This window comes from Lucilia cuprina, chromosome 6 (genome assembly GCF_022045245.1).
Source record: "Lucilia cuprina isolate Lc7/37 chromosome 6, ASM2204524v1, whole genome shotgun sequence".
NCBI classification, from domain to species: domain Eukaryota; kingdom Metazoa; phylum Arthropoda; class Insecta; order Diptera; family Calliphoridae; genus Lucilia; species Lucilia cuprina.
The window spans coordinates 2,166,854-2,191,374 of record NC_060954.1 but is presented as its reverse complement, the minus strand read 5'-3'; the positions used below and the strand labels follow the sequence as shown (position 1 = coordinate 2,191,374).

The window sequence follows — 24,521 nt, the reverse complement described above, 5'->3', positions numbered from 1 at the left end:
TGCCATATTTTTTGAAAAAGATATAACTTCCCAAAACAATGAACATATTGATAAGGCAGGGTTACTCAATGTTAGGGAAATTTAGATCTTTTTTTAAAAATATGGCATTTTTTGTAGGAAAATAAAACCGGACCATCTGTTTTGTTATTATTAACAAAAACTTTTGCATTTTTGCGAAAAATTTACTATACAAATCAGGTTTTATGTGAAAAAGTTGTATTTAAGCTTTAAAGATAACATGTTGAAAACAAAGTAAGTAGAAAATGGTAAATTAACAGTTTAGTTTTTATTAAATATTTAATGAATTTCTGCAGTTGCATTATGACCAAACGACGTTTGGGATATTTTGTTAACCCTTTACGTACACTATGTTCACAACAGCATTGGTTTAAACCGGATGGTATAGACACCGGAATACGCATTTATAATTGTGCCGCCAGACGTCAAGTTCCTCTTATACTACCTAATGAAAGCTTTCTAACCTGGTACACTTGTGGTCCCACTGTTTATGATTCGTCTCATTTGGGTCATGCTAGTTGTTATGTTAAATTAGATATTATACAACGTATATTAAGGCAGCATTTTAATTTTAATATTGTAAGTGCTATGAATATAACGGATATCGATGATAAAATCATAAAAAGGAGCCAGGAATTGGGCAAAGATTGGCGAGAAATATCACACTATTTTGAAACAGAATTTTGGTCAGATTTGAGTAAATTGAATGTAATACAGCCTAATATTAAGCTAAGAGTTACGGAACATATGCCTAAAATTATCAACTACATTGAGAATATAGTACGGAAACAATGTGCTTATGTGGCTAATGATTCATCAGTTTATTTCGATGTAAAACAATTTCCGATTTACGGCAAATTGCAGAATTTAAATTTAAATGAAGATGATGCTTTAAAATCGCAAAATAAACTTTCTCCCTTTGATTTTGCCTTATGGAAATCACGTAAATCAGAAAATGAACCCAGTTGGCCCTCGCCTTGGGGTCCGGGAAGACCCGGCTGGCATATAGAGTGCAGTACTTTGGCAAATATGATATTTGGTAAGTCTATAGATATACATGCGGGAGGTATGGATCTTAGATTTCCACATCATGAAAATGAAGAGGCTCAAAGTTGTGTCTATCATGATACGCGTCAGTGGGTAAACTACTGGCTGCATACTGGCCATTTAAATATCAAAGGAGAAAGTGAGAAAATGTCCAAGTCCTTAAAAAATACCATATCCATAGATGAAATGCTGAAGGAGTTTACTGCCGATGATTTTCGCATGGCTTGTGCACTATCAAATTATAAAAATTCAATGGATTATAGCAAAGAATTAATGGAAACTGCTAAAAATACGTTAAACAAATTTAAAACATTTAAATTTGACTGCTTAGCTTATTTGAGTGGCAAAAAAATTGGCTCCAATTTGAATGCTAATACAATACTTCAAAATCTAAATTATGCTAAATCCAATATAGACTCTTGTATCAGAGATGACTTTGATACTGCACGTTCAATAAGCATACTCTTAGATCAAATTTCTGGAGTTAGTCGTTGTATTAATGCAAATACCAATACAAGCGTAGAAAATGAAACCTCTTCTTGTTTAGATGCTATTGCCGCGGTAAATAATTATGTTGATTATATTTTGCAATCATTTGGTTTTAGCTTTGCAGATGGCCAACGCAGCATTAATAGTAAAGAAATCATAAATATTAATGTCATAATTGAAGATATTTTAAAAACACGCGAAAACATACGACAGCAAGCTGTGATGGGGAAAAATAAGGAATTATTTAAAGTGTGTGATGATTTGAGAAATTGTTTGCGCAATCATGGTATTGAAATACGTGATCATTCTCAGGGCAGTTCTTGGAATTTCATAGAAAATAAGAATTAATGTTGATGTTTATACAGAAAACTATTATTGTTTTATTAAGAAAATAACTTTATAATTTTTAAGATTTTGCTTGTTTTATCAAATAAACTATTAATGTTACAAATGCATATTTTATAAAAACAATTCGTAATTCTTTTTGTGGAAATTTGAGAAATTTTCCTATAAAACATACATATATGTAATAGAGAGATAAGTAAAGATTTTTTTATAAAATAACGTAACGAAAACTATTTTGTACAAATGTCTTGCAGACAAAATATACTTTTTACCTAAAATTACGTTTTACACAAGTGGATTTGCTTGAATGTAACTTAATGGGTTAAGGTTTTTAAATATAAACAATTCTGTAGTTTTTCATACCAGAGATGGAAACATGTAGTAAACACAAGCATACTTTATTGATTATAGAAATCAAACGGTAAACTGTCAAATCCTACATGTAAAAAGTAATTAACTAAAAGTTTTTATGTCAAACTAATTAATTCGTTTTTTGTTGTCATCTTATTGCGAATTAGCTTGTTTTATTACAAGGGAAATTTATTCAAATAATCTGGTAATATCATCATACAGCTGTTTTGATTTGTTTACTTTTTGTTTTATTTTACAATTGGAAAATTATATTAAAAATGGCAAGAATTTTAACAAATTTTACAAACACTAATTAAAAATAATTATAAAAACCTATAATTTACAAGAGTAAAACTACAAAACCTATTAAATACCAACAATGCGTGATAATAAAGAAGAAGATAACCAAGGTATAGCACAATCGGCAACACCTATGCCTAAACACATACCATTTCCAGACTATCCCGGCTCCTCAGAGATCCTAAATGAATTGTTAATGTTTTTATTTACAACATGTGCCGCTGCCATGCAATTTATAAATATTTATCGCACAAACTGGTGGTTACCTCACTCGCAAATAACAAATACTATGGTGAGTTGGAAAACAGTGTTGAATTGTTTTTAATCTTTTCAAATGTTTTGGATTTTTTTCTGTAGAATCTTTATCATATTGAACCTTTTTTGCTAATATTAATTGTGGCCATAAATGCTAGAAGATTAGTGTATTGTGTCTGCTTAAGGGCTGTGGAATTGCTGTTGCCCACCCACCTGCAACAAATGATGGGCATTTGCAAATATGTCATAGAGGATGTTATATTGGCTTTGCTTATAGCTTGCATAGTTATGCTGTACAACAACAATAATTACTTGACTATATTTCTATTAATATATCCGTAAGTTCTTTAAAGTTTTTCTTAGAAACAAGTGTTTTTTAGATTTTTTCTTTTCTTTTTAGATTCATAGTATATTTTCTGGCCTTTGGCTTTACTTTGGAACCTTTTTTACGTTTTAATTATGAGGTAAAAGGTGCCTACTTTAATGGTTTTCCTTTACATTCCTGTTCGGCAAATCCTAATGCCATACGCTTTGAAATAGATGTTTTACGCAATGATTTCAATTGCCGCTTTAAGCAGGTTATTTTTACTTCACTGTTAAACGCCTATTTTTCCACGTTTCTACCCTGCTATTTTGCCTCTGCGGTGCAATATAATGTACTATGGGCCAGTATTCACATACTACTGGTATTCTTTAGTGTCTTCACCATGTGTACAGTCTTTAGTTTTCCCTCTAAATACAGTGATATTCTACACAGAGCTGCTTTACATTTGGGCTATTGGTTTAAATTGGAATTGCGAGCTGGCGCTGATTGTGTGGTCAGTGCTACTGCTCCTAATTGGATAAAAAGTGCTCTTTGGGGTCATAATACCGTGACCAAATGTAGTGGTGAATTGTATCGCAGTTTTGGCCCAGTAACAGTAGCCACTCCTGGTAATTCCTCACATGCTAGATTTTATGTAAGTATTAAAAAAAATAATTTGATTTATACCAACAGCTAGTTTATATCTTGTTATCTTTAGAAACTTTTCCACAATCCATCTTTGATCTATGCCACTCTAACAATTATACAAACTTGTATAGTTTTATCGGGTATTTCCCTATTGTATTATGCCATTGAATGGCATTTTATTTTATCTCTAAGCTTTATTACTTTGACAAATCAATTTACGTTTTTCAAATTGATGCGTGATTATTTAATTACAAAAAGAGTTTATTTGGCTGAGCTGACGGTAAGCGATTTAAAATTAATGGATAATTAAAATAAAATCTATAATAATAAATACAAGAAGAGACTGCAAGAAGCCACAGTTGAATTTGAAAATGTCTAATATGTTTTGTGTCAAAGGGTAAGTTGTGCAAAATGATTTTATTATTGTCTCTTAACATTAAAATAATTATTTTAAATTTAGTTAAATAAATTATTCCAAAATTTTGATGCAACACCTTTTACAAGACCCACTTGTTTATTTTCAATATTTTTGCGATAGTTGTCGTATTCATATCGCTCATTTTGATCCAAAGGACCCCAACCTTTTGAAGGTTTAAATAAAGCCAAACATTTCTGAAATAATTTAAAATTAATTAAAATAAACCTTAAAGAGTAACATATAAAAACTAACCTGTTTGAAATTTAACTCCTTATGTTGGCAACAAAATTGATATAAAGCCCATCCGGGTATTTGTAAAAGACCTAATCCCGATAAACACCAACCAAAAGCTGAAAAAAAAAAAAACATAAAATGTTATTAATTTTAAAAGAATTTTAAAATTATTCTATAACTACCATGAGCTATGTTAGGATAATCCACATTTTTATAGGTTAAAGGCTTTAAATCAGCCAGAGTGTAAATAAGAACAGCCAACATTAGACCTGGAGTTATAACACCCCAACATAAACGCCAATATAAACCGGTTTTTAAACCCACCATAAATTTAATATCTTCACAAAAACGTTTAATACCTAAAAAGAGACAAAATTCGAGAATTTCGAGAATCAATTGTTAACCAAAAAAAAAAAAAAAACTTACCATAAACCCAACCAACAGCTAATAATTCACCTATGGCCAATATCAAGGCGGTAAAAGAAACTCCATAGAAATCCACCAAATTCAATATGAATTGACCTCCGGGACACATGTAAATAATGCTAATGGCAAACCCCAACACACTCAAACCCAATGCCAAAGGCCAATTGGGACACTTAACAAATTGATCCCTTATAACACGTATTATACAAGAACCCATGCCCACTGTACTACCTATGCCTAAGACAAATAGCATCAAAAAGAAAAGGACCGCAAATGCCTTTAGGTAGTTGTGTTTTAAAGCATCAACATGGCCTTAAAGCCTTGATAGCTTACCTGTGGTATAAATTCAAATTTTGCTATAGCATCTGGATAAGAGATAAAAGCCAAACCTGCGCCACCCTTAACCACTTTTGCTATATCGGTGTTACCCGTTTGAAAGGCTAAATTACCCAGAATGCCAAACGTTATGCAGCCAGCAATAATCGAGGAACAAGAATCCATGGTAGTTATAATGACAATATCACTAGAAATTTGTAATTTGTTAGCTGAAATAACTATAAAAATCTTAATTTCATACTTGTAAACATTCCGTTTGAAATTGTTGTAGGAAGCATATGTGATAAGAGTACCAAAGCAAATGGCCAAACTGAAAAAGACTTGAGTAACAGCAGCATACCAGACCTTTGGTATTGAATCGAAGAATCTTTATTAGTTGCTTTAAAACGATCTAGATTAAACTTACCAAAGGGTTAAGTAATTCTTGCCATTGTGGTTTGCAAAAGTAGATTATACCCTGTAAAGCTCCTGGTAGGGTAACGGCTCTTATTAGGAGAATTATCAGAACCACATAGGGGAATACACCCAAAAAATAAGCTGCCTTACCAGAACTTTTAATGCCTATAGAATATTTTTGTAAAAAAAATTTTATTTTTTAGATAGAAATTCTTTATATACCTCTAATTAATACTGCTCCTATGATACACCAGGACAAGGCTAAACAGCTTACCAATTCCCAATTGGGTGAACCAATGCCATTGTCAATGTTAGGGAATTCTTGTAAAATTTCATTTCTATAAAAAAGTATAAACAATCAATCAAGGATCGATTTAAATTAGTTTTTAGTTTAGTTGTTGTTTAATTTCAGTTCAGTTCTACTTTAGTTATAGTTCTACTTCAGTTCAAGATCAATTCTAGTTTAATTTAAGTTCATTTTTAGTTCTAAATAGTCTTCTCTTGATCTTTTATGAAGTAGTTTTTTTTAAATTTGATATATTATTTAGACGGATGTCGTTCATGATTTTAATAACATTTTCAACAACTTACTGAAAGTAAAGCTCTGCTGGCGACACTTTATTTAAACTGTCTGTTGTTTTATTTGCCATTAAATCGTTTTCCAAACATATTGCACCCCATTCTTTGCGACAATAACTCCAGGGTAAAACTTTTGAAAACGATGCTATTAAAAATCTTAAAGTTAAAGCCATTATACTGGAATAGTAGGTGATAGAGGCCCCAGTAGCTAAAACTTGGCCAGCAGCAACACCTTTAATAAGTAAATAAATTAACATGTCACTTCTCTAGAGATTATTCATAAATTTTGGGTATTCTTTACATACCTTTCATTACCGGTGCCATATCAAAGGCTTTAATACAACCTCTGCCGGAAAATTGACCCACCAATATTTCCAAATAGTACACAGGACGTCCAATTATCAATAAAACTATTAAATAGGGAATAACAAAAGCACCGCCTCCATTTTGAAAGGCGATATAGGGAAAACGCCAAATATTGCCCAAACCCACCGATAAAGAAATACAGGAAAATAGAAACTCAATTTCATTACCCCATTGTTCTTTGGGCTTATTGCCGCTAATTTCCTCAGATGTTATAGTAACTTTATTTTTAGAATTTAAAAGTCCTTTTTCTAATTCCGACATATTTTTTTCTTTGCGAAATGTTGTTGGTTTCAAAGTCAATGTGTTACTGTGAGTTAAAATTTATTATTTAATTTATTGTAACGATGATATTTTCTCGCATTTTAATATCTTTAAGATGCTATGTTATAAAGATATTAAATTATATGTGATTTTGTTTGTATATATATTAATCTGTATGATCATGTCTAATTTAATCTGTGTTTACTTACAGCTTTACTTGTTTTTATTATTCTTTTGAGTATTTACTGACACTTAGGTATGGATTTTATAACGACTTTTTCGTAATTGTGGTTAAATGAATAAATTGATAAGAACAGAAGCTAATCGCGGTTTGTCAAGAATTTCTTAAAAGGCCCTTTGTTCGTTCTCAGATCTCTTAAGAAATTTTCAAATTATGTACTAAATAGACCTGGTTCACACTAGGAAACTTTTTTTGGGAAACTTTTGATTTTTGTGTGTTAGAGAAAGAGAAAGAAATACCAATCATCACTTTCCCTCACACACAAAATCTAAAGTTTCTCAAAAAAGTTTCCCAGTCTGAAATATTAAGTGTGGCAACTCTGGTGAAATAATTTTTCTAAAAATCCAAGTCTACTTGCCTATCTTGTTCTTAATTTTAATCTTAAAAGTTATTCAGATTTTGGTATATCTAAATTGATACTTTCCTATAACGTATTAAACAAATATGGCAATACTGGTAGGAACATTTTTCTCAAAATAATCAATATTGTTTTAAAAAAATCTATTAGTTTCAACTGTCTCCAAATCACATTAAATTTTTCGAATTTTTTGCAATTTGCAGCATGTTGCTATACATCAAGCAATTATAGAAATCTGGCAACTCTGGTCAAAAAATTGTCCTTAAATCCCAGTTTTTGAGATTTTTTTTATTATATAGCATCATGACTTTTAAGTATATTCAGAGTTATAGTTGCTTGATGAAAAATACTCGAGTATAACAAATTCCCAACATCTGGCAACATTGGCAAGTAGTTTTTTTTACAAAAAATACTGCATTTGTTCAAAACAAAAACTTTAATCTAATTGTTTTCAAATCGCCTTAAAAATCCTCTAATTTTTTTTAATTCTTTAATAATTTGCATAAAATTGAAAAATTTTAACGTCTGGCAACTCTGATGAAATAAATTTTTAAAAATAACGAGTTTGTAAGATGATATAGTACTTAATTTCAATCATAATATTTAGGTAGAAGACCGTAAGGTCTTCTAATAAAATGTTACTTCAAAATAACAAAATTCACAAAATCTGGTAATACTGGTAATTAAGTTTTCCAAAAAGTAAGTAATATCTGTTTAAATCAATCGATTGAGTCTAATTATGCCTAAATCACTTAAGTCATTCTAAAATTATAGTAATTTTAACAAGTTACCTTAATTTTTTTAAGTCTGGCAACACTGAAGAACTGTAAATTCTAGAAATTATAAGTACATCATGCTATTAGTTTCAAACCTTAGTATATACATACAGAGCTACAGCTGTTTAAAAATATTTTTCTTTATATCTTATATAAATAGAAAATATATTAATTTCGGCAACTCTGGCAACACTGGTAAGTAAATTTTTGGTAAAAGAGGTTATATTCATTTCAACTTATCGATCGACTCTTATTTAACCTAAATTGCTTAAGACTTTCAGAATTTATAACAATTTTATTAAGCTACCTTAAAATTTCCTTTTTTAAGTCTGGCAACACTGCCGAAATAAATTTTGTTAAAATTTAATTTTGTGTGTAAATCTTGCTATTAGTTTCAAACCTTACATCTACGTATATTCAGAGTTATAGCTGTTTAAAGATTCTTTATCTTAATACAACAAAATTGACAAATCTGGCAATACTGGTAAGTAAATTTTTGGTAAAACAGCTTATATTCATTTCAATCAATCGATTGACTCCAATTACATTCAAATCGCTCAAGAATTATTAAAATTATAGGAATTTCCGGTATGTAACATAAAAAACCACACAATTTGTGAAGTCTGGCAACACTGATGAAATAAGTTTTAAGAAAAACAAGTCGCTTAAATTTTAAGTTAGCGTTTGACACTAGTTTCATTTTAATAGCTTAAGTATTTCCAGAGTTATAGCCATTTTAAAAATCCCTAATTTTATCCAATTTCCTAAAATTTGGCAACCCTGTTACAACATCGAGTCCACGCCATCTATTGGTGTGGTAGATGGTTTTTCTGCAAACGAAAAAATGTGGCATTTAGACACTAATTTTCAAAACGCTATATCTCGGAAACTACTGAACTGATTTTGAAAAAAATTACATAGGCTTGAAGGGGGGATATTCAAGAATTGAAAATTTAGTTTGCCAGTGTTGCCAGATGTTTATTTTTTGTAAATAGTTAAGTAAACAGATGATAGCTGTTTGTTCCTATAAAATCTATGTTCATTGTACTAGGATTTCAAAGTTAATATTTTTGAAAAGTAGAATTCCCACACGACAGATCTAAATATTTTCCAACCAGATTTGCCAAGTAATTTGCCTGAAAAACATCCTTTTTGTCATAAGTTTTAATGTAGAAGCTATATTTAACCATACCAATTACTTCGGATTTGAAATAAAATTTTAATCTTAAAAAGTATAAAAAATGTAAAAAATTGACTTAAAGCAATCTGGCAACTTTATTCATAGAAATTTTCACATAATTTAGCTTTATAGCCAATTTAGAAAATGGTGTAATTAGTAGTTTCCTAAGATATGAAGAATTAAACAAATCATTGAAATTTTGCAATTTTTTGGTCAAAAATGATGGCAACTCTGGAAATTTTGATTTTAGGCTTTAGTATGTAATATTAGCTATTCCCCGATAAAAATTTCAAGAACTTTCGGTAAGTAATATAAAATTTATAGCTATTGTAAGTTATCTTTAATTTACATTGAATTTATTAAATTTTACAGTCTGGCATCACTGGGGAAATAAATTTTAAAAAACTACAATTTAAGCCCTACAAATCCATATACATTTTGTCCAGATTGGTTAAGCGGTTTAGGAGTTATTTCGTTTTGAAAATCTGGCTTTGCGTGCCTCATTTTTTGGTTTGCCAAAAAACCATCTACCCCACCAACAGATGGCGTGGACTCGATGTAGTAACAGGGTTGTCGTGTTTCGGAAAATTTGGTCAAATAAGGGATTTTTAAAATGGTTATAACTTCGTACATACTTAACCGATTTGTATAAAATTAGGCTCATTCGTTAGGTTATAAATTAAGCTATATGTTCGTTAGAAAATTTATTTCAACAGTGTTGCCAGACTTTTAAAAACGTAAAGTTTTCAGAACCTTTTTTAGAATTGCTCTAACTTTTATAGTTTTTAAGCGATTTTCGCAAAAGTGGAGTCAATCATTAGGTTATCTTTGGGGCTATTGATTTTATGAAAAATTTGTATTACCAGTGTTGCCTAATATTGAAAACATTGCATATTAGTTTAAAATCTTTAAATCGCTAAAACTTGAAAAGTATTTAAGTGATTTGAGTGAAAGTAGACTCAATATTTAGGTTATTATTTGAATTTTAAGTTTTAGGTAAAATTTATTTAACCAGTGCTGCCAGACTTGTGGAATTTTGTATACAAGATTTATTTGACTTAAACCACTAAAACTTGAAAAGTACTAAAGCTATTTTGTTAAAAATAGGTACAATTAAAGGTGATCTTATTAAACTACAGGCTAAATCAAAATTTTGTTTTATAGTGTTGCCAGATCAATATTTTTTTACTTACTTTCTTATTTCTAACAATAAATGCATAACAAAAACATAAATTGATATATTTCATAAAACATTAAATGTATTTTTTTATAATATGTAATTTATTTTGTTTTCTTTCATCATGTTTCGCTTTTCATTCAAAATTTTTATTTATTATTGTGAAAATTATATTTGCACTAAATATTATTAACTAATTCGAAAAAAAAAACACTTAAAATCTGTAACATTATCATATTGTTTTTGTTATTTTTCATATTAAATATTTTTTATCGTTTTTAAATACATGTTTATGAACATTGCTTTATTTTTTAAATCTTTCTTTTGTATTAATCATTACGTTTTCTTTTAAATATTTGATTACTATTTAAATATAATTGTTTTATTATTATTATTTTAAATATTTGTATATATTTGTTGTTGTATAGTGTTGGGAAATTAAAAACATACAAAAGTCAGTATTAGAAAAATTATAAAAAAAACTATATATGTATATAAAACAATTAACGTAAATAGTTATAAACACATTTTAAATTATATATAAGAAAAAATAGAAAATAAAACATAATTTACATATACATAGATAGATATACAATAAAGGTCTATTAAATTAACACACATTAATAAATTGAGGCACTTTTTGGCGTTACTTTTAACTATTTAAAAAAAATTATAATAATAATTAAATTTTTTACTTATAATAAAGTTATAATTAAACTAGTAATAGATTAAATAACTATTTTAATTATATAAAAAAAAAATGACACGGAAAGTTTTGCTTTCTTTTTTTTCTAACACAAAAATAAAAATTGGTTTTAACTTAAAGTTAAATTAATTAATTTTAATAATAAATAAAATATTTACAATTTAGTAAAGGTGGGGGAGGGGAGGCTATTAAAAAAGGGAAGAGGTTTAGATTTAATAAATCGAGATATGTTTTATAAAAATGGCATTTATTTAGAGAATGTTTAGTGTTGGAGAATTTGAAAAATTTGATGTGTAAGAACACCCATTGTCTAGCCTATAGTATAGTCTATAGACGTTTCTAGTCTAGTCTATAGTCTCGATATATAGACTAGATTATAGAAAAGTCTAATGTAGAGTCTAGTCTACAATCTAGTTTTTTTCTTGTCTAGTCCATAGTCTAGTCTATAATTTAGTCTATAGTCTAGTTCATAGTTTAGTCTATAGTTTAGTCTATAGTCTTGACTATAGTCTAGTTTATTGTCTAGCCTATAGTCTTGTCTACTGTCTAGTCTATAGTCTTGTCTATAGTCTAGTCTATAGTCTAGTCTATAGTCTAGTCTATAGTCTAGTCTATAGTCTAGTCTATAGTCTAGTCTATAGTCTAGTCTATAGTCTAGTCTATAATCTAGTCTATAGTTTAGTCTATAGTCTATTCTATAGTCTAGTCTATAATCTAGTCTATAGTTTAGTCTATAGTCTAGTCTATAGTCTACTCTGTAGTGTAGTCTAGTCTATTGTCTAGTCTATAGTCTAGTCTATAGTATAGTCTATAGTATAGTCTATAGTATAGTCTATAGTATAGTCTATAGTATAGTCTATAGTATAGTCTATAGTCTAGTCTATAGTCTAGTCTATAGTCTAGTCTATAGTCTAGTCTATAGTATAGACTATAGTCTAGTCTAGTCTATAGTATAGACTATAGTCTAGTCTAGTCTATAGTGTAGTCTATAGTGTAGACTATAGTCTAGTCTATAGTCCGGTCTAGTCTGTAGTCGAGTCGATAGTCTAGTCTATAGTCTAACGAAAAATTAGTTTAGTACTTTAACACCTAAAAAAGTATTATTTCAAAATTATAATTTTCCATACCTGGTTCGTTATAGAGAAAGAAAGAGAGGGGCAAGGATTTAAAGAAAGTTCAACTTAAAAATTGCTAATAAGTTTCTTTATGATATTTGTTTGTTTATATATAAGTTACTATATGTTTGAAGTATGTATTATATTTGTTTAAATTTGGCACATTATTTGTTTTTTTAATTTGAACATTTTTTCTTTTTTTTCATTAAATTAATTAATCCCGTTTTAGTTTTTAACTCAATACTTATCATTTTAAAATACAATACAGACAGTCTATTAATAAACATTTTGTTTCAGTTGTCAATTACAAACCCATGGCTTTGTGGAAATGAGTTAAATATTTCCACTTAAAATATTAATTATAAACAAATTTTGAAAATTTCTTAAATTAAAAGATTTTTAACAGTTTTTAAGTATTTTTTTTTTTGCAAAATTCTGTTCTAATTTATAAAATTTGTTTGAGCCTTTCTTTTAACTAAATTTAAATCATTTGACTAATTTGTTTTAGTTTAATTATTTTAAAGACTTCTTATGTTGTGAAATTTTTAATAGCATTTCTTTTACTTTAATATTTTCCAAGTCTAATGTTTATTATTATTCATTCGTTGTTTAAAAAAGTGTTTTAAAGATTTTGTCGACCTTTTAAAGGGTGTAGGGTTTAATAGGTTTTGGAAATGGCCTCAATTATTAAAATTAAAATTTTCTTTAAATGGATATGTTTGTTTTAGATAAATTACATTTACATTTTAAATCTAATCGTTAAGTTATATACAATTATAAATTAATACTTTAGGTTAAATTTTCATTAAAGTATTTACAACAAAACTTATAAAAAAGGGATTTGTTTAAATAAAATTTGGAAGCCTTACAGTTTTAAGATAACATAAGAAAAACTTAAATTACAAAAAAAAAAAAGAACTTACATAAAAATTTCAAACTGTTACGTGAAACCTCGACTAGGTGATTGTACCGGTGAGGGTGGTGGGGGCAGTGGTGAAAAATAGGTAGAAGATCTTGAGCTAGGCGAAGGAGGACAAGAGGATTCTGGTAATATTCTAACATCACTGTGATAGTGAGAACGTGGTGTGGGTGGCGGTGGATAGGGTTCACTATCATAGCCGTACTGTAGACAGGAATTGGCATTGGCTGAGGAAGAGGATAGTTTGGTATTGCCATTGCTATTATTGCTATTCGATTTGCTGGTATAGTTTGAATCGGATTCATCACAAATATCGGTGGAACAGGGTGTAGGTGGGGGAGGTTGATTAATAATTTTATAATGACGATAAGGTCGCCTTGAGCGGGTAGCTGGAGAGGGTGGTGGATTGATGGGATAGGCTACCATGCTGGAGCCGTTCGTGGTGGAACTTGAGGCTCCGGTTATATGATTACGATCATAGGAATTCATGCTGGTGCGTGAGTTTAAAGTAGACATGCGCACTGCATCGGCAACAGAGGCAATTTTTGATACTCTTTGCGATTTACTTAATGTAGAAGGACTTAAAGGATCCGAGGCTTGGTCATCCTTGGGTTCATTACGATTTTTACCTATACGCGTGCGACAAAATTGTAATAAATAAACTATGGAAAATATAGTAATCATTGTGGCCACTATTAAAATCATAAAAGCCTTTTTATCCGAAGAAGGAGCCATGCGTCGGGTATTGGCCTGAGAGCAAATGTCAGCCGATTCATCAGCTCCATCAGCACAATGATCCCAGCCATCACACAACAAAGCAGCTGATATACAAAGCTAAAAAGGCAGATTATATAATTGAACCATAAAAACCAATTCCAAAATTATTTTTTTCTCAAATTACCTTATTAATAGGACATTGAAACTCTCCTGGTCTTTTGCAGCAATCAGCCTCATCATGTCCATTGGCACAATTGGTGGTGCCATCACAAACTAGAGCTTTGTCAATACATTCACCCGATTGACAGCTAAATTGATCGGGACGGCATGAGGGACAACCCACTTCATCGGATTTATCAGGACAATCATTTTGCCCGTCACAACGCCATGACGCTGGTATACAATCCTTATTCATATCGCTATTAGCTCCTCCTCCAGCTACCGGGGCGGCACAGGTGAAGTGATCGGGTCCACATGCCGGCAAGGCACCACAATTTTGTTCATCTTCCAAAAGCATTAGATTTTTAGGACAAGAACATATTTCACGACTACGGCCCTCAGCTGATGCTATGCAAATATGGGAGCACTTGGTGCGGGCATGCAGACAAGTATGATTTCTAAACAATTTCGATTCTGGAGTCCAAACCGCCACTATATCGGTAATTTGTGGCATACGCTGCATTTCTGCTCTTCTACCCTCACCATTAATGGTGATGCGCTCCACCCCGGTTTTGTCATCAAGCCAGTAAACAAAACCTTGTAAAGCAGCTATAGATATGACTTGAGATATATGCGTGGAGACCAAAATTTTCCTAAAATATTAAACAATTATTAAGAGTTACAAATTTCTTGCCTATAACTTACTTATTTTTGCCATTTATATCCATGGAATCTATACGCTTGCCATGGGCATAATAAATCATATCAATTTGTTGATCCACTGCCAAGGCGGTAACACCTTCTAGCTTAAAAGCTAAAACAACACGTTCAGCTCCATCTACACGAGAACGTATGATGGCTTGTTTGCTACCCACATCGGTCCAAAATAATAAACGTTTCATAGAGTGTACCGCTATATTACGAGGTTTCTCCGAGTCGCCAGTATCTATGACTCCAATAGAGTCGCCAGCAAAACTAAATCAAAAAAGGATTTTATAAGAAAATTTAAGTTTTCAAAAACTGGAATTCTCTTCACAAACCTGGTAACATTAATGCTATTAGAATGAGAACAGGTCCAAAACAATAAACGGCCTATAACATCTATGGCTATATCGAATGGTTGAGAACCAGAGCCTACCAAAACCGAAGCTCTAGTGCCATTAACTAATGCTCTTTTAATGCTATGACTGCGGCCCTCCACCTAAAATTCATTACAAGATTATGTTAAATATTTCAATTATCAAAAATTAACTCCCACTTTTACTTACCCAATAAACAAAATGTGTTATGGGATCATATTCCACCGCTCGAATATTTTTTCCAGTCACTGGTAATGGCACATTGGGACAATCTGTAGTATTAGGCATTAGACGTCCAAAACTATTTCTTTGACTAAATATGATATAATTCTTGGGAGGTATGCAGGAAACATTATCTTTGGCCAAGGTGTAATGAGTAGGACAGGCACAAGTCATGCCACGACGACTAGGTAAAGCCAAACACAAATGAGAACAACCACCATTGTTCAGTTTACAAGGATTAGTGCCTACTTGTCTTTGATTATAAAATACCACCAAGGAACTGATATAAGTCATGCCGCTATGCACTAAACTGCGATTTTGTCCGGTAATCTTATGTACTCTTTCAATATCTCCCGTATTCCAATCACTCCAATAAACATAGTCTTGATACAGAGAAACAGCATAGGGTTCATCTACATCTGTGCTCACTAGAACTTGTCTTTTTTTGCCATCCCAATCGGCTGACTCAATTTTAGTGGGTCTGGACTGAGTAGCCCAATAAAGGCGTCTAGTCTCTGGATCCAAAGTCAAACCGGTAGCATGATTGGCACTAGAAATAATAGTTTGTAATTCCGAGCCATCCATGGCTGCTCTTCTTATAGAATCAGAGGGCGATTCGGTCCAATACATATAACCTTTGCGTGGCTCCAATACCAACGATCTAGGTTCTTCGACACCTTTCCATAATAAAACCCTACGACTGCTGCCATCCAAGCGAGCCACTTCTATGCGCCTAGCTTCCGAATCGGTCCAGTAAATATTGTGACCCAACCAATCTACCGCTATACCCTCGGGTCTTATAATACCAGCATCCACTATACGCTGAACATAGGAGCCATTCAATGAAGCTCGATAAATACATTTCGATTTTTGATCCGTCCAATAGATACGTTTGTCGGCTACATCTACATCAAGGGAATGGGCATAGCGAACATCCTTAAATGGTATTTTCTCATCATTATGATTACCCTCATTATTTTCAATGGAAATGCGTCCAATATATTCCTGTTTGGAAAACAGCAAATAAGCCTCGGGTATAACACAAGTTTTCTTATCGTTGGCCAATTCATATTCTATGGAACAGCGACAGACATAATCACTAGGACGATTTAAACACAAATGAGAACAGCCGCCATTGCGTACGGCACAAGCATTGGTGCCTTTAACCTCTCTTAAACGTGTCACCTTTAAACCCATTAAATCAGGATATTGATCCACCACCACTATACGATTATTACCCGTAATCTTGTGTGCTCTATCTATGGATCTTCTCTGCCAATCGGTCCAATACAAATAATCATCCAACAGACTCAAGCCGAACAAATGTTTAAGATTATCACTTATAACCACACGTCTATCGGAGCCATCCATATTGGCCACTTCTATTTTATCTGTCTTGCCATCACACCAGTAAATAGTTTTAGCTTCTATATCTAAAGCAATACCATTAGGCCAGGCCAAATCTTCTGACACCAAAACCACTCGTTCGGAGCCATCTAAAGAGGCTCGCTCTACTTTCGGTTTCTTTTCATTCCAATCACTCCAAAACATCCAACCTAAAGTAGGTGCCAAAGCAATTGCTCTAGGTTCTTCCAAGTGTTCATAAACCAAAACTTTACGAGCCGAACCATCTAAACGACATACCTCGATACGATCCGTAACAGTGTCAGTCCAATAAAGATTTCTAGCTAACCAATCTACTGCCAAGCCATCAGCATGTCTTACCTCGGAAGTAACAAAATCTGATACCCCGGTACCATCCGGATGAGCCCTTTTAATAGAATAAGCTTCCACATCTGACCAATAGATATACTCATCCACTGGATCATAATCAATAGCTATGGCGTATTTTACCTTTCCCAAAGGCAGAGGAAATATGGTGAAATCCGGTGAATCTAAGGAAATTTTACTGATCTGGCCTCGTTGAACTATAAACAGCATTTCCTGGGAACCATTGGCACAAGTATTCTCCGATATCAGCTTAACGCCAGTAGGACAAACACAACTATAACCTTGAGCATTAGTGCTAAGCAAGCAAAGATGACTACAGTTGCCGTTATTATGGGCACAAGGATTATCTTCATAGGGCTGGAGAGAGGGATCCCAAGTGCGCACGGAATTGGGAGCTTCTGGGGTATCTATTAACTCTTTCATTTCCTTAGATTTTAAATCGTACACATTTAGCGAACCCTGAGCCCAGTCTGTCCAATAAAGACGACTATCGAAGTAGGTCAAACTATAGGGATATTTTAGATTGTTAACAATATTCCTACGATTACTGCCATCTAGTTTCATAACATCTATAAATTTCAAATGGCCATCAGCCCAGTAGATCAAATCATTCTTTAAATCCACCGTCAAACCATTTGGCCAAAATATATTATCTTTAACCAAAGTCATGCGTGTTAGGGGATCACCATCCATGCTGGCCCTCTCTATTTTCGGATATTCACCCCAGTCTGTCCATATCAAAAATTTCTTAGCAGGTACTAGAGCTATGGCTCTTGGCTGATCGAGATCTGTCCAAAATAATACTTTCTGGTATTTACCATTTAGCGTTGCCACCTCTATGCGATTCTTTTCACCATCCGTCCAATAGATTTTATCCGTATACCAATCAATGGCCAAACCTTCCGGTTTATCTAAACCAGTTGATATCACAGTTTGTTTGGGTGCCTTCAATATCGACCCTGTGGTATTTACATTAACACACTCGATTATTTCACGACCACAATCGGTCCAACAGATTAAATTTTTTGCATAGTAAAAATCAATGGCCATTGTTTCGGTGAGATCTTTGACAAGAACATCTATTTGTGGTCCACCGGTGGGTTTTGTTATATTTGCCACCTGTATGTCATGATATGTGGTAAAGAGTAGGGTGGCTGGTGTATTATAGAAGGTGGAAGACGACGATGATAATGATGACGATACAGATGTTAAACTTGTATGTACTGAAAGAGAAAAGATAAGAAGAGATTAGAAATGACAAGTTTGAATGGACAATAGTTGATCTTTAAAACTAAATCGAAATTTAAACAAATTTTATAATTGACACTACAGAATTGTCTATAGTCAAGTGTTATCCATTTAAACTCAAGTTTAAATGTTAAAGAAAAATTCTTAAATTCTTGTTAAATTGTTAAATAGATTTACCCTCAAGAACTACAACAACAACGAGAGGTATGTTTAACAATATTTGTGTTGTGTTGGTCTAATTGCAAATGAATACGCGTAAAATGCAAACACAACAGCTCAACGAATGAGCAAAAATAATAAATTTCCTCCATACAACAACTAAAACAAACCAAAGTACACAAACATTACACACATTCAACATTTGCACACGCTGTAACCTCTTCAACAGATGCTGTTGAGGCAAAAATAATATCATGGCAAATAATGGTATGATGCACCATCAACAGCCATCATCATCAAGATGGTACAAAAAAATAGCAGAAGAAACTAACTGCCAGGATGATGGTGATGAATGCAAATGAATCTATTCCCTGGCGGTAAGGAGATGCGTGCACTCCAGTGGCATACACACGCTACTCACATACATACACACACACATCAGCAATCGTAAATAAATATTTATATAATAGAATGAATGGATGTATTCATGTTGCAGCATGACATACAATTTAACAAGAACACTGAGAGAAAAAATGAGGTTAGTTATGGTTACTGCAATCATATTAATATTATTACAAAATTGTGGTTACATCAATTTAATTTTCAGTTGTCGCAATCATATTATTTTTAGAAAATATATTATCATTTTTAAAATTGATTGCTACACTTCAGTATATGTTTGTTACAATAAATTGTATGGCATACTGAATTGCTGTAATCATTTTGTTCTTTGGAATTTTCATTTCCCTCGAAGGGAAAATTGCTTTCGTGAACTTGTTGTGAACAATTCATTCAAAATAGTTGATTTTGTCAGTGAACGAAAAAAATAATAAGGGAACATATTTCCGTAAAATGTTGATTGGCGATAGGTGGTGAATAATATTTTAACTTCCGTATGATAAATTTAATAAAATAGTTGACTCAACTTAAAACATAATTACATTATGGTCGCCGTATTTTCTCTACGTGTATGAACCTACAATTACAGAGTAGTTTTGCTTTCTCCTTTCTCTTATTAATGATGAATGAATGCATCAGCTTGACTTGACTTATGATTGGATGGATGGATGGGTGGATGGATACTCGACCAAGTACACTACTACTACTACTACAAATACGAGGGGCACAGTAACAATAGCCTAAAGTAATTTGCATAAGGGTTACACGCATTGTTTTTTTTTACAATGGATGTGTATGAATAATGAAAATATAATAAATGTATTTACTACATCCTAGGCACTAACAATAAACATTACTTGAGTCAGTTTTGAAGAGTAACAATTATACTAGAGAACAAGTACTTAAGAAGATATGAGTACCAAAATGTGAACAACAGTAAAAAAAATCAACTGTGTAAGTAGTAAGCAATATTATTCCATTAGCTACTTAATATGTAGATAAGGATTTCAAAGATTTGTTATAGACAACACCCTCCCTTTTAATTTTTTCAGTTAGTGGTGAGAGGATAATTAAAGGATTAATGTTAAATAAATATTTTTAAGTTTCATTTACTACATACATATTTTTTGTTTCTTGTTGTTTTTGTTCAAAATTACCGTAATAACTTATGTAATCTGTTGGGTGTTACAGCATTATATATAGGTATAAATGGGTATATATTCAATAAAATGTAACAATTTATTTAATGCATATTCAATTTTGCAATTATGAAAATAATTTTGAAATACAGTGGTTTTTGTGGAATTTATTAAATTTTTTCTTTAAAAAGATTTAATTTTCAATATATTTCATTTAAAAATAAACATAATGCTTTATCTATCTATCTATCTATCTATCTATCTATCTATCTATCTATCTATCTATCTATCTATCTATCTATCTATCTATTTATCTAACTATCTAACTATCTAACTATCTAACTAACTAACTAACTAACTAACTAACTAACTATCTAACTATCTATCTAACTAACTAACTAACTAACTAACTAACTAACTAACTAACTAACTAACTAACTAACTAACTATCTAACTATCTATCTATCTATCTATCTATCTATCTATCTATCTATCTATCTATCTATCTATCTATCTATCTATCTATCTATCTATCTATCTATCTATCTAACTATCTAACTATCTATCTATCTATCTATCTATCTATCTATCTATCTATCTATCTATCTATCTATCTATCTATCTATCTATCTATCTACCTATCTATCTAACTATCTAACTATCTGACTATCTAACTATCTAACTATCTAACTATCTAACTATCTAACTATCTAACTATCTAACTATCTAACTATCTAACTATCTATCTATCTATCTATCTATCTATCTATCTATCTATCTATCTATCTATCTATCTATCTATCTATCTATCTATCTATCTATCTATCTATCTATCTATCTATCTATCTACCACCCAACCAGCTAAAGAGTTTTCAGTGATTAATGTTGTCATTTCCTAAAACTTTTGTCCAAATTTTTTTATCTTCTTTTTAATAGATCTAAAATAAAAAGGGAAGCTGGCTATAGTTGTGAATAACGAATGCAAAAATCTAATACAAATAATTGCAAATAACAAAATAAAATAGTAAAATAAATCGTAAGGGTTCAAACCCTTTACTAAAATTTATCATTTTCTTAATTTTCCCTCAAATACTTCCTACAATTATTTAGAATAAGTAATTCTTAACTTAACAAAAAATAAAAGAGAAAGAGAAAAATGTAAATTAATAAAAACAAAACTTCTGCTAACAATAGTCTGGCAGCACTTAAAATCTTCTTACACACAAAAACCTATTATATCTTTAACCTAATTTCGGTTACATTTACTACCACGTACATACGTACTGCTCTGTATGCAACTGCAACTCGACACAACGCAGAAAAAAAAACAACAACAACACAAATTTTAACCCTATTTTTTAACTTCCTTAACACAGTGCAATTAAAATTTAGGTGTATATGTGTACATAACCGTAAATATTTTCAATAGGTTAGAAATTTTATATATATGTATGAATATTCACTCCAACATACATCTGGGGAGGGAGGAGGAGGAGGTGGCAGGATAAATAAATGGATGTAGTATGTTGAATGTAGGCGTTAAGGGTTTGTAAGTAAATATTTTACCCCATAGTTAAGTCTACAAGTTTAAATAAATACACTATAGTATATGTACATACATACTTACATATGTACATTGCAATACATACATTGACATTCACTTAGGTATGTACATGAATACATACATATGTATATTTACATACAAATTTATGTAGGTATTAACAAGTGTGTGTCTCTAGAAGCAAGTGAAAACCCAATGGACATCTAGTCTAGATAGATAGCTAGATATATAGATAGACAGACAGATAGATAGATAGATAGATAGATAGATAGATAGATAGATTGATAGATAGATAGATAGATAGATAGATAGATAGATAGATAGATAGATAGATAGATAGATAGATAGATATATAGATAGATAGATAGATAGATAGATAGATAGATAGATAGAGAGATAGACATATAGACAGATAGACAGACAGACAGATAGACTGATATATAGATAGATAGATAGATAGATAGATAGATAGATAGATAGATAGATAGATAGATAGAAAGATAGAAAGATAGATAGAAAGATAGATAGAAAGATAGATAGAAAGATAGATAGATAGAGAGATAGATATATTTGCGCTTAATTTTGAATTGAAATGTTTATTTGGTTACCCTACTAGTTTATTATGAATGTTAATAGCAAGCATGCTGCTAGTAGCAGGCTAAAACTACACCAACAACAAGCTGTGAATGCCGAGAGAGAAAATTACATTGAAATCCTTGTAAATAATTTACATTTTTTAACATTTTGCTCTAGTGGCAAAAAAAATTTAAAAAAAAATAGTAGAAAAACAATGCAGGAAAAAACCAAGCAAATAGAAATGATGCAGTGCTAGTGAAGTCGACTAATGGAAGCACACTAAAAATTCAAAAAAATTTAATCTAAACTATTGTCCAAAAGTAACTCGTCCATTATATTTATTATTCGAAACTGTCATTTAGTTCAATACGAAGTTGAATTTATATCGAATTACATAGTAACGTGTCTTGTTTTTCTTTTTTACTCACCAGTAGATTTAAATAATTTAATTATTTCAAAATAATATTAAATCCCATAAAATTTAAATTACAAATACTATATTGCAGCAAAAAGTTGTGAAAAGTTAAACATAACACCCCTAGCGATCCCAGTGTGATGAAGGGTATAAAACTGAACTGAAATAATAATAATAACAACAGCAAAAAAGTACGAAACTAACCAACATGGATGGTTTGATGGATGGCAGTATTGAAGCAGAAATCATCACCATCAACAGCAACATCATCATCATCATCATTACAATGATATTTCTTCTTCATCATCATTTTCATTTTGGGGGTGACGATGAAAATGTTGTGTGAATGTTGTTGCATTAATCGTTGTGTTGTTACAAGGAAGGTGGTTTTCAACTATGTTGTTAATATTGCTGCTGCTGTTGCATGACGATGATGATGATGATGCTGAACGACAATGATGGTTGAATATTTAACAAATAACCAACAACGACAACAACAGCAAGAACCCTGAATACACTATAGAAAAGTTGAGTCGAGAAAAGAAACAACAACAAAAAAAATTAAGTAAAAAATACGCAAAAACAAAAAAAAAAATGGATTATAATGCAACGCAGGAATATTTTTAATTATTAATGTATACACATGCAGCAGTAGCAAAAAAAAAAAAGAAACCCATCATTATCAACAGCATCATCATAGTAACATCATCATATTGAAACAACAACAACAGTGGCTGCAACAACAAGTACATTAATACAAATACAGCAACAAAACATCATTAACAACAACAATTATAATAAGAGCTTTAAAATAATGCAGTAGATTGTAATGTTCAAATAAAAATACAGTCTTAATACCTTTTAAAAGAACTTATTTGGAAATTAAGGGACAATTTTGTATTTTTAAAGAAATTTTGATATTTTGATATTTTAAATTGTAAGTGATATTTTTTTATTTTAATAAAAATCCAAGCTTTAAGTCAAAGTTTTGTATTATTAAAAATTTTTTAAATTTTTAGTGAAAAATCAAATTTGAAGTAAAAATTTAATTTTGTAAAAAAAATATTTGGTAATTAATATGTTTTTAGTGAAAATTCAATTTTTTTTAGTTAAAATGTTAATATAAGTTAATTTACATTTTAGGTTCAATCTTCAAATGCGCTTTTATTACTAGAAACCATCTTTCCTCTAAGACGAACCATTACTGTACATTATGTTAGATGAGTAGATTTTTTTTAAATCGGGGGTGAATATTAAAGAACAAAAACAAAAACGTAATACATTACTATACAAAATATGTAGAGGGGACTTACTTATGTAAGAAAATGCAGTTGAGAGAACGACTACAGTTAAGAGATGATGTCGATGAATGTCTAAGTAAAAAGATGGTTATCATAAATGGCATAGTTCAAATGACCGAGTCAACATTTCACCTTGTTAAAATGTTAAAACAGGCCAAAAAATTTAAAAATAAAAAACTAGCAAGAAAAGTAATTAAGAAAGTTAAGTAAAAAAATAATACTAAAGTTTTCTTAATAATTTAAGCTTAAGATAATTTCCAACAGTATTAATTTTTTATATTGTTAAAAAATGGTTACATTTTTCTGACAGTGTGTTAAGGAAAATTTAATATTAAAATAGAAAAAAACCCTTTAGCACAAGGTAAATTAAAAAAAGTAGTGTATGAAGGGTATAAGGCAGATTTTTGAAAAGAATTACTTTACATACAAATATTTAAATGCAACAACAAATATATACAACAAAATGCTTAAGCTGTAGCACCAGCACCCAAGCAACAGCAGCAGTAATATCTAGAAAAACATATTTTGCAAATAATTAAAAAAGGGAAGAAAAAGAAATTGGTGAAAGGC

At 30.9% G+C, this 24,521-nt stretch overlaps 4 protein-coding genes across 7 annotated transcripts in view; 2 read left to right on the top strand and 2 right to left on the bottom strand.

The window, feature by feature from the left end:
* Positions 1-94: 94 nt before the first annotated feature.
* LOC111677388 (probable cysteine--tRNA ligase, mitochondrial) lies at positions 95-2,007 on the top strand. The gene is made up of 2 exons (XM_023438496.2): positions 95-252; positions 315-2,007. Exons 1-2 carry the CDS (start codon positions 239-241, stop codon positions 1,900-1,902), a joined length of 1,602 nt encoding a protein of 533 aa, XP_023294264.2. The 5' UTR covers positions 95-238; the 3' UTR covers positions 1,903-2,007.
* A 504-nt stretch (positions 2,008-2,511) lies between these two features.
* LOC111677409 (transmembrane protein 39A) lies at positions 2,512-4,121 on the top strand. The gene is made up of 4 exons (XM_023438519.2): positions 2,512-2,842; positions 2,908-3,143; positions 3,206-3,764; positions 3,828-4,121. Exons 1-4 carry the CDS (start codon positions 2,630-2,632, stop codon positions 4,065-4,067), a joined length of 1,248 nt encoding a protein of 415 aa, XP_023294287.2. The 5' UTR covers positions 2,512-2,629; the 3' UTR covers positions 4,068-4,121.
* On the bottom strand, positions 4,023-6,834 carry LOC111677408 (sodium-dependent nutrient amino acid transporter 1). The gene is made up of 10 exons (XM_023438518.2): positions 6,452-6,834; positions 6,159-6,378; positions 5,790-5,905; positions 5,578-5,732; positions 5,413-5,516; positions 5,169-5,358; positions 4,836-5,112; positions 4,592-4,768; positions 4,428-4,525; positions 4,023-4,369 (listed from the first exon to the last, which is right to left on the bottom strand). Exons 1-10 carry the CDS (start codon positions 6,771-6,773, stop codon positions 4,214-4,216), a joined length of 1,815 nt encoding a protein of 604 aa, XP_023294286.2. The 5' UTR covers positions 6,774-6,834; the 3' UTR covers positions 4,023-4,213.
* Positions 6,835-13,256: 6,422 nt separating this feature from the next.
* The window catches only part of LOC111677398 (low-density lipoprotein receptor-related protein 6), a 79,004-nt gene continuing 67,739 nt past the window's right edge, over positions 13,257-24,521 (bottom strand). For all 4 annotated transcript variants that reach the window (XM_046955641.1, XM_046955642.1, XM_046955643.1 and 1 more), the window contains exons 3-7: positions 15,390-18,376; positions 15,162-15,322; positions 14,827-15,096; positions 14,147-14,774; positions 13,257-14,079 (exon numbers count right to left, since the gene is read on the bottom strand). In XM_046955641.1, the coding sequence (XP_046811597.1) occupies positions 13,267-14,079; positions 14,147-14,774; positions 14,827-15,096; positions 15,162-15,322; positions 15,390-18,376 (4,859 nt within the window). In that variant the 3' untranslated portion in view covers positions 13,257-13,266. The remainder of the gene's footprint in view (positions 14,080-14,146; positions 14,775-14,826; positions 15,097-15,161; positions 15,323-15,389; positions 18,377-24,521) is intronic.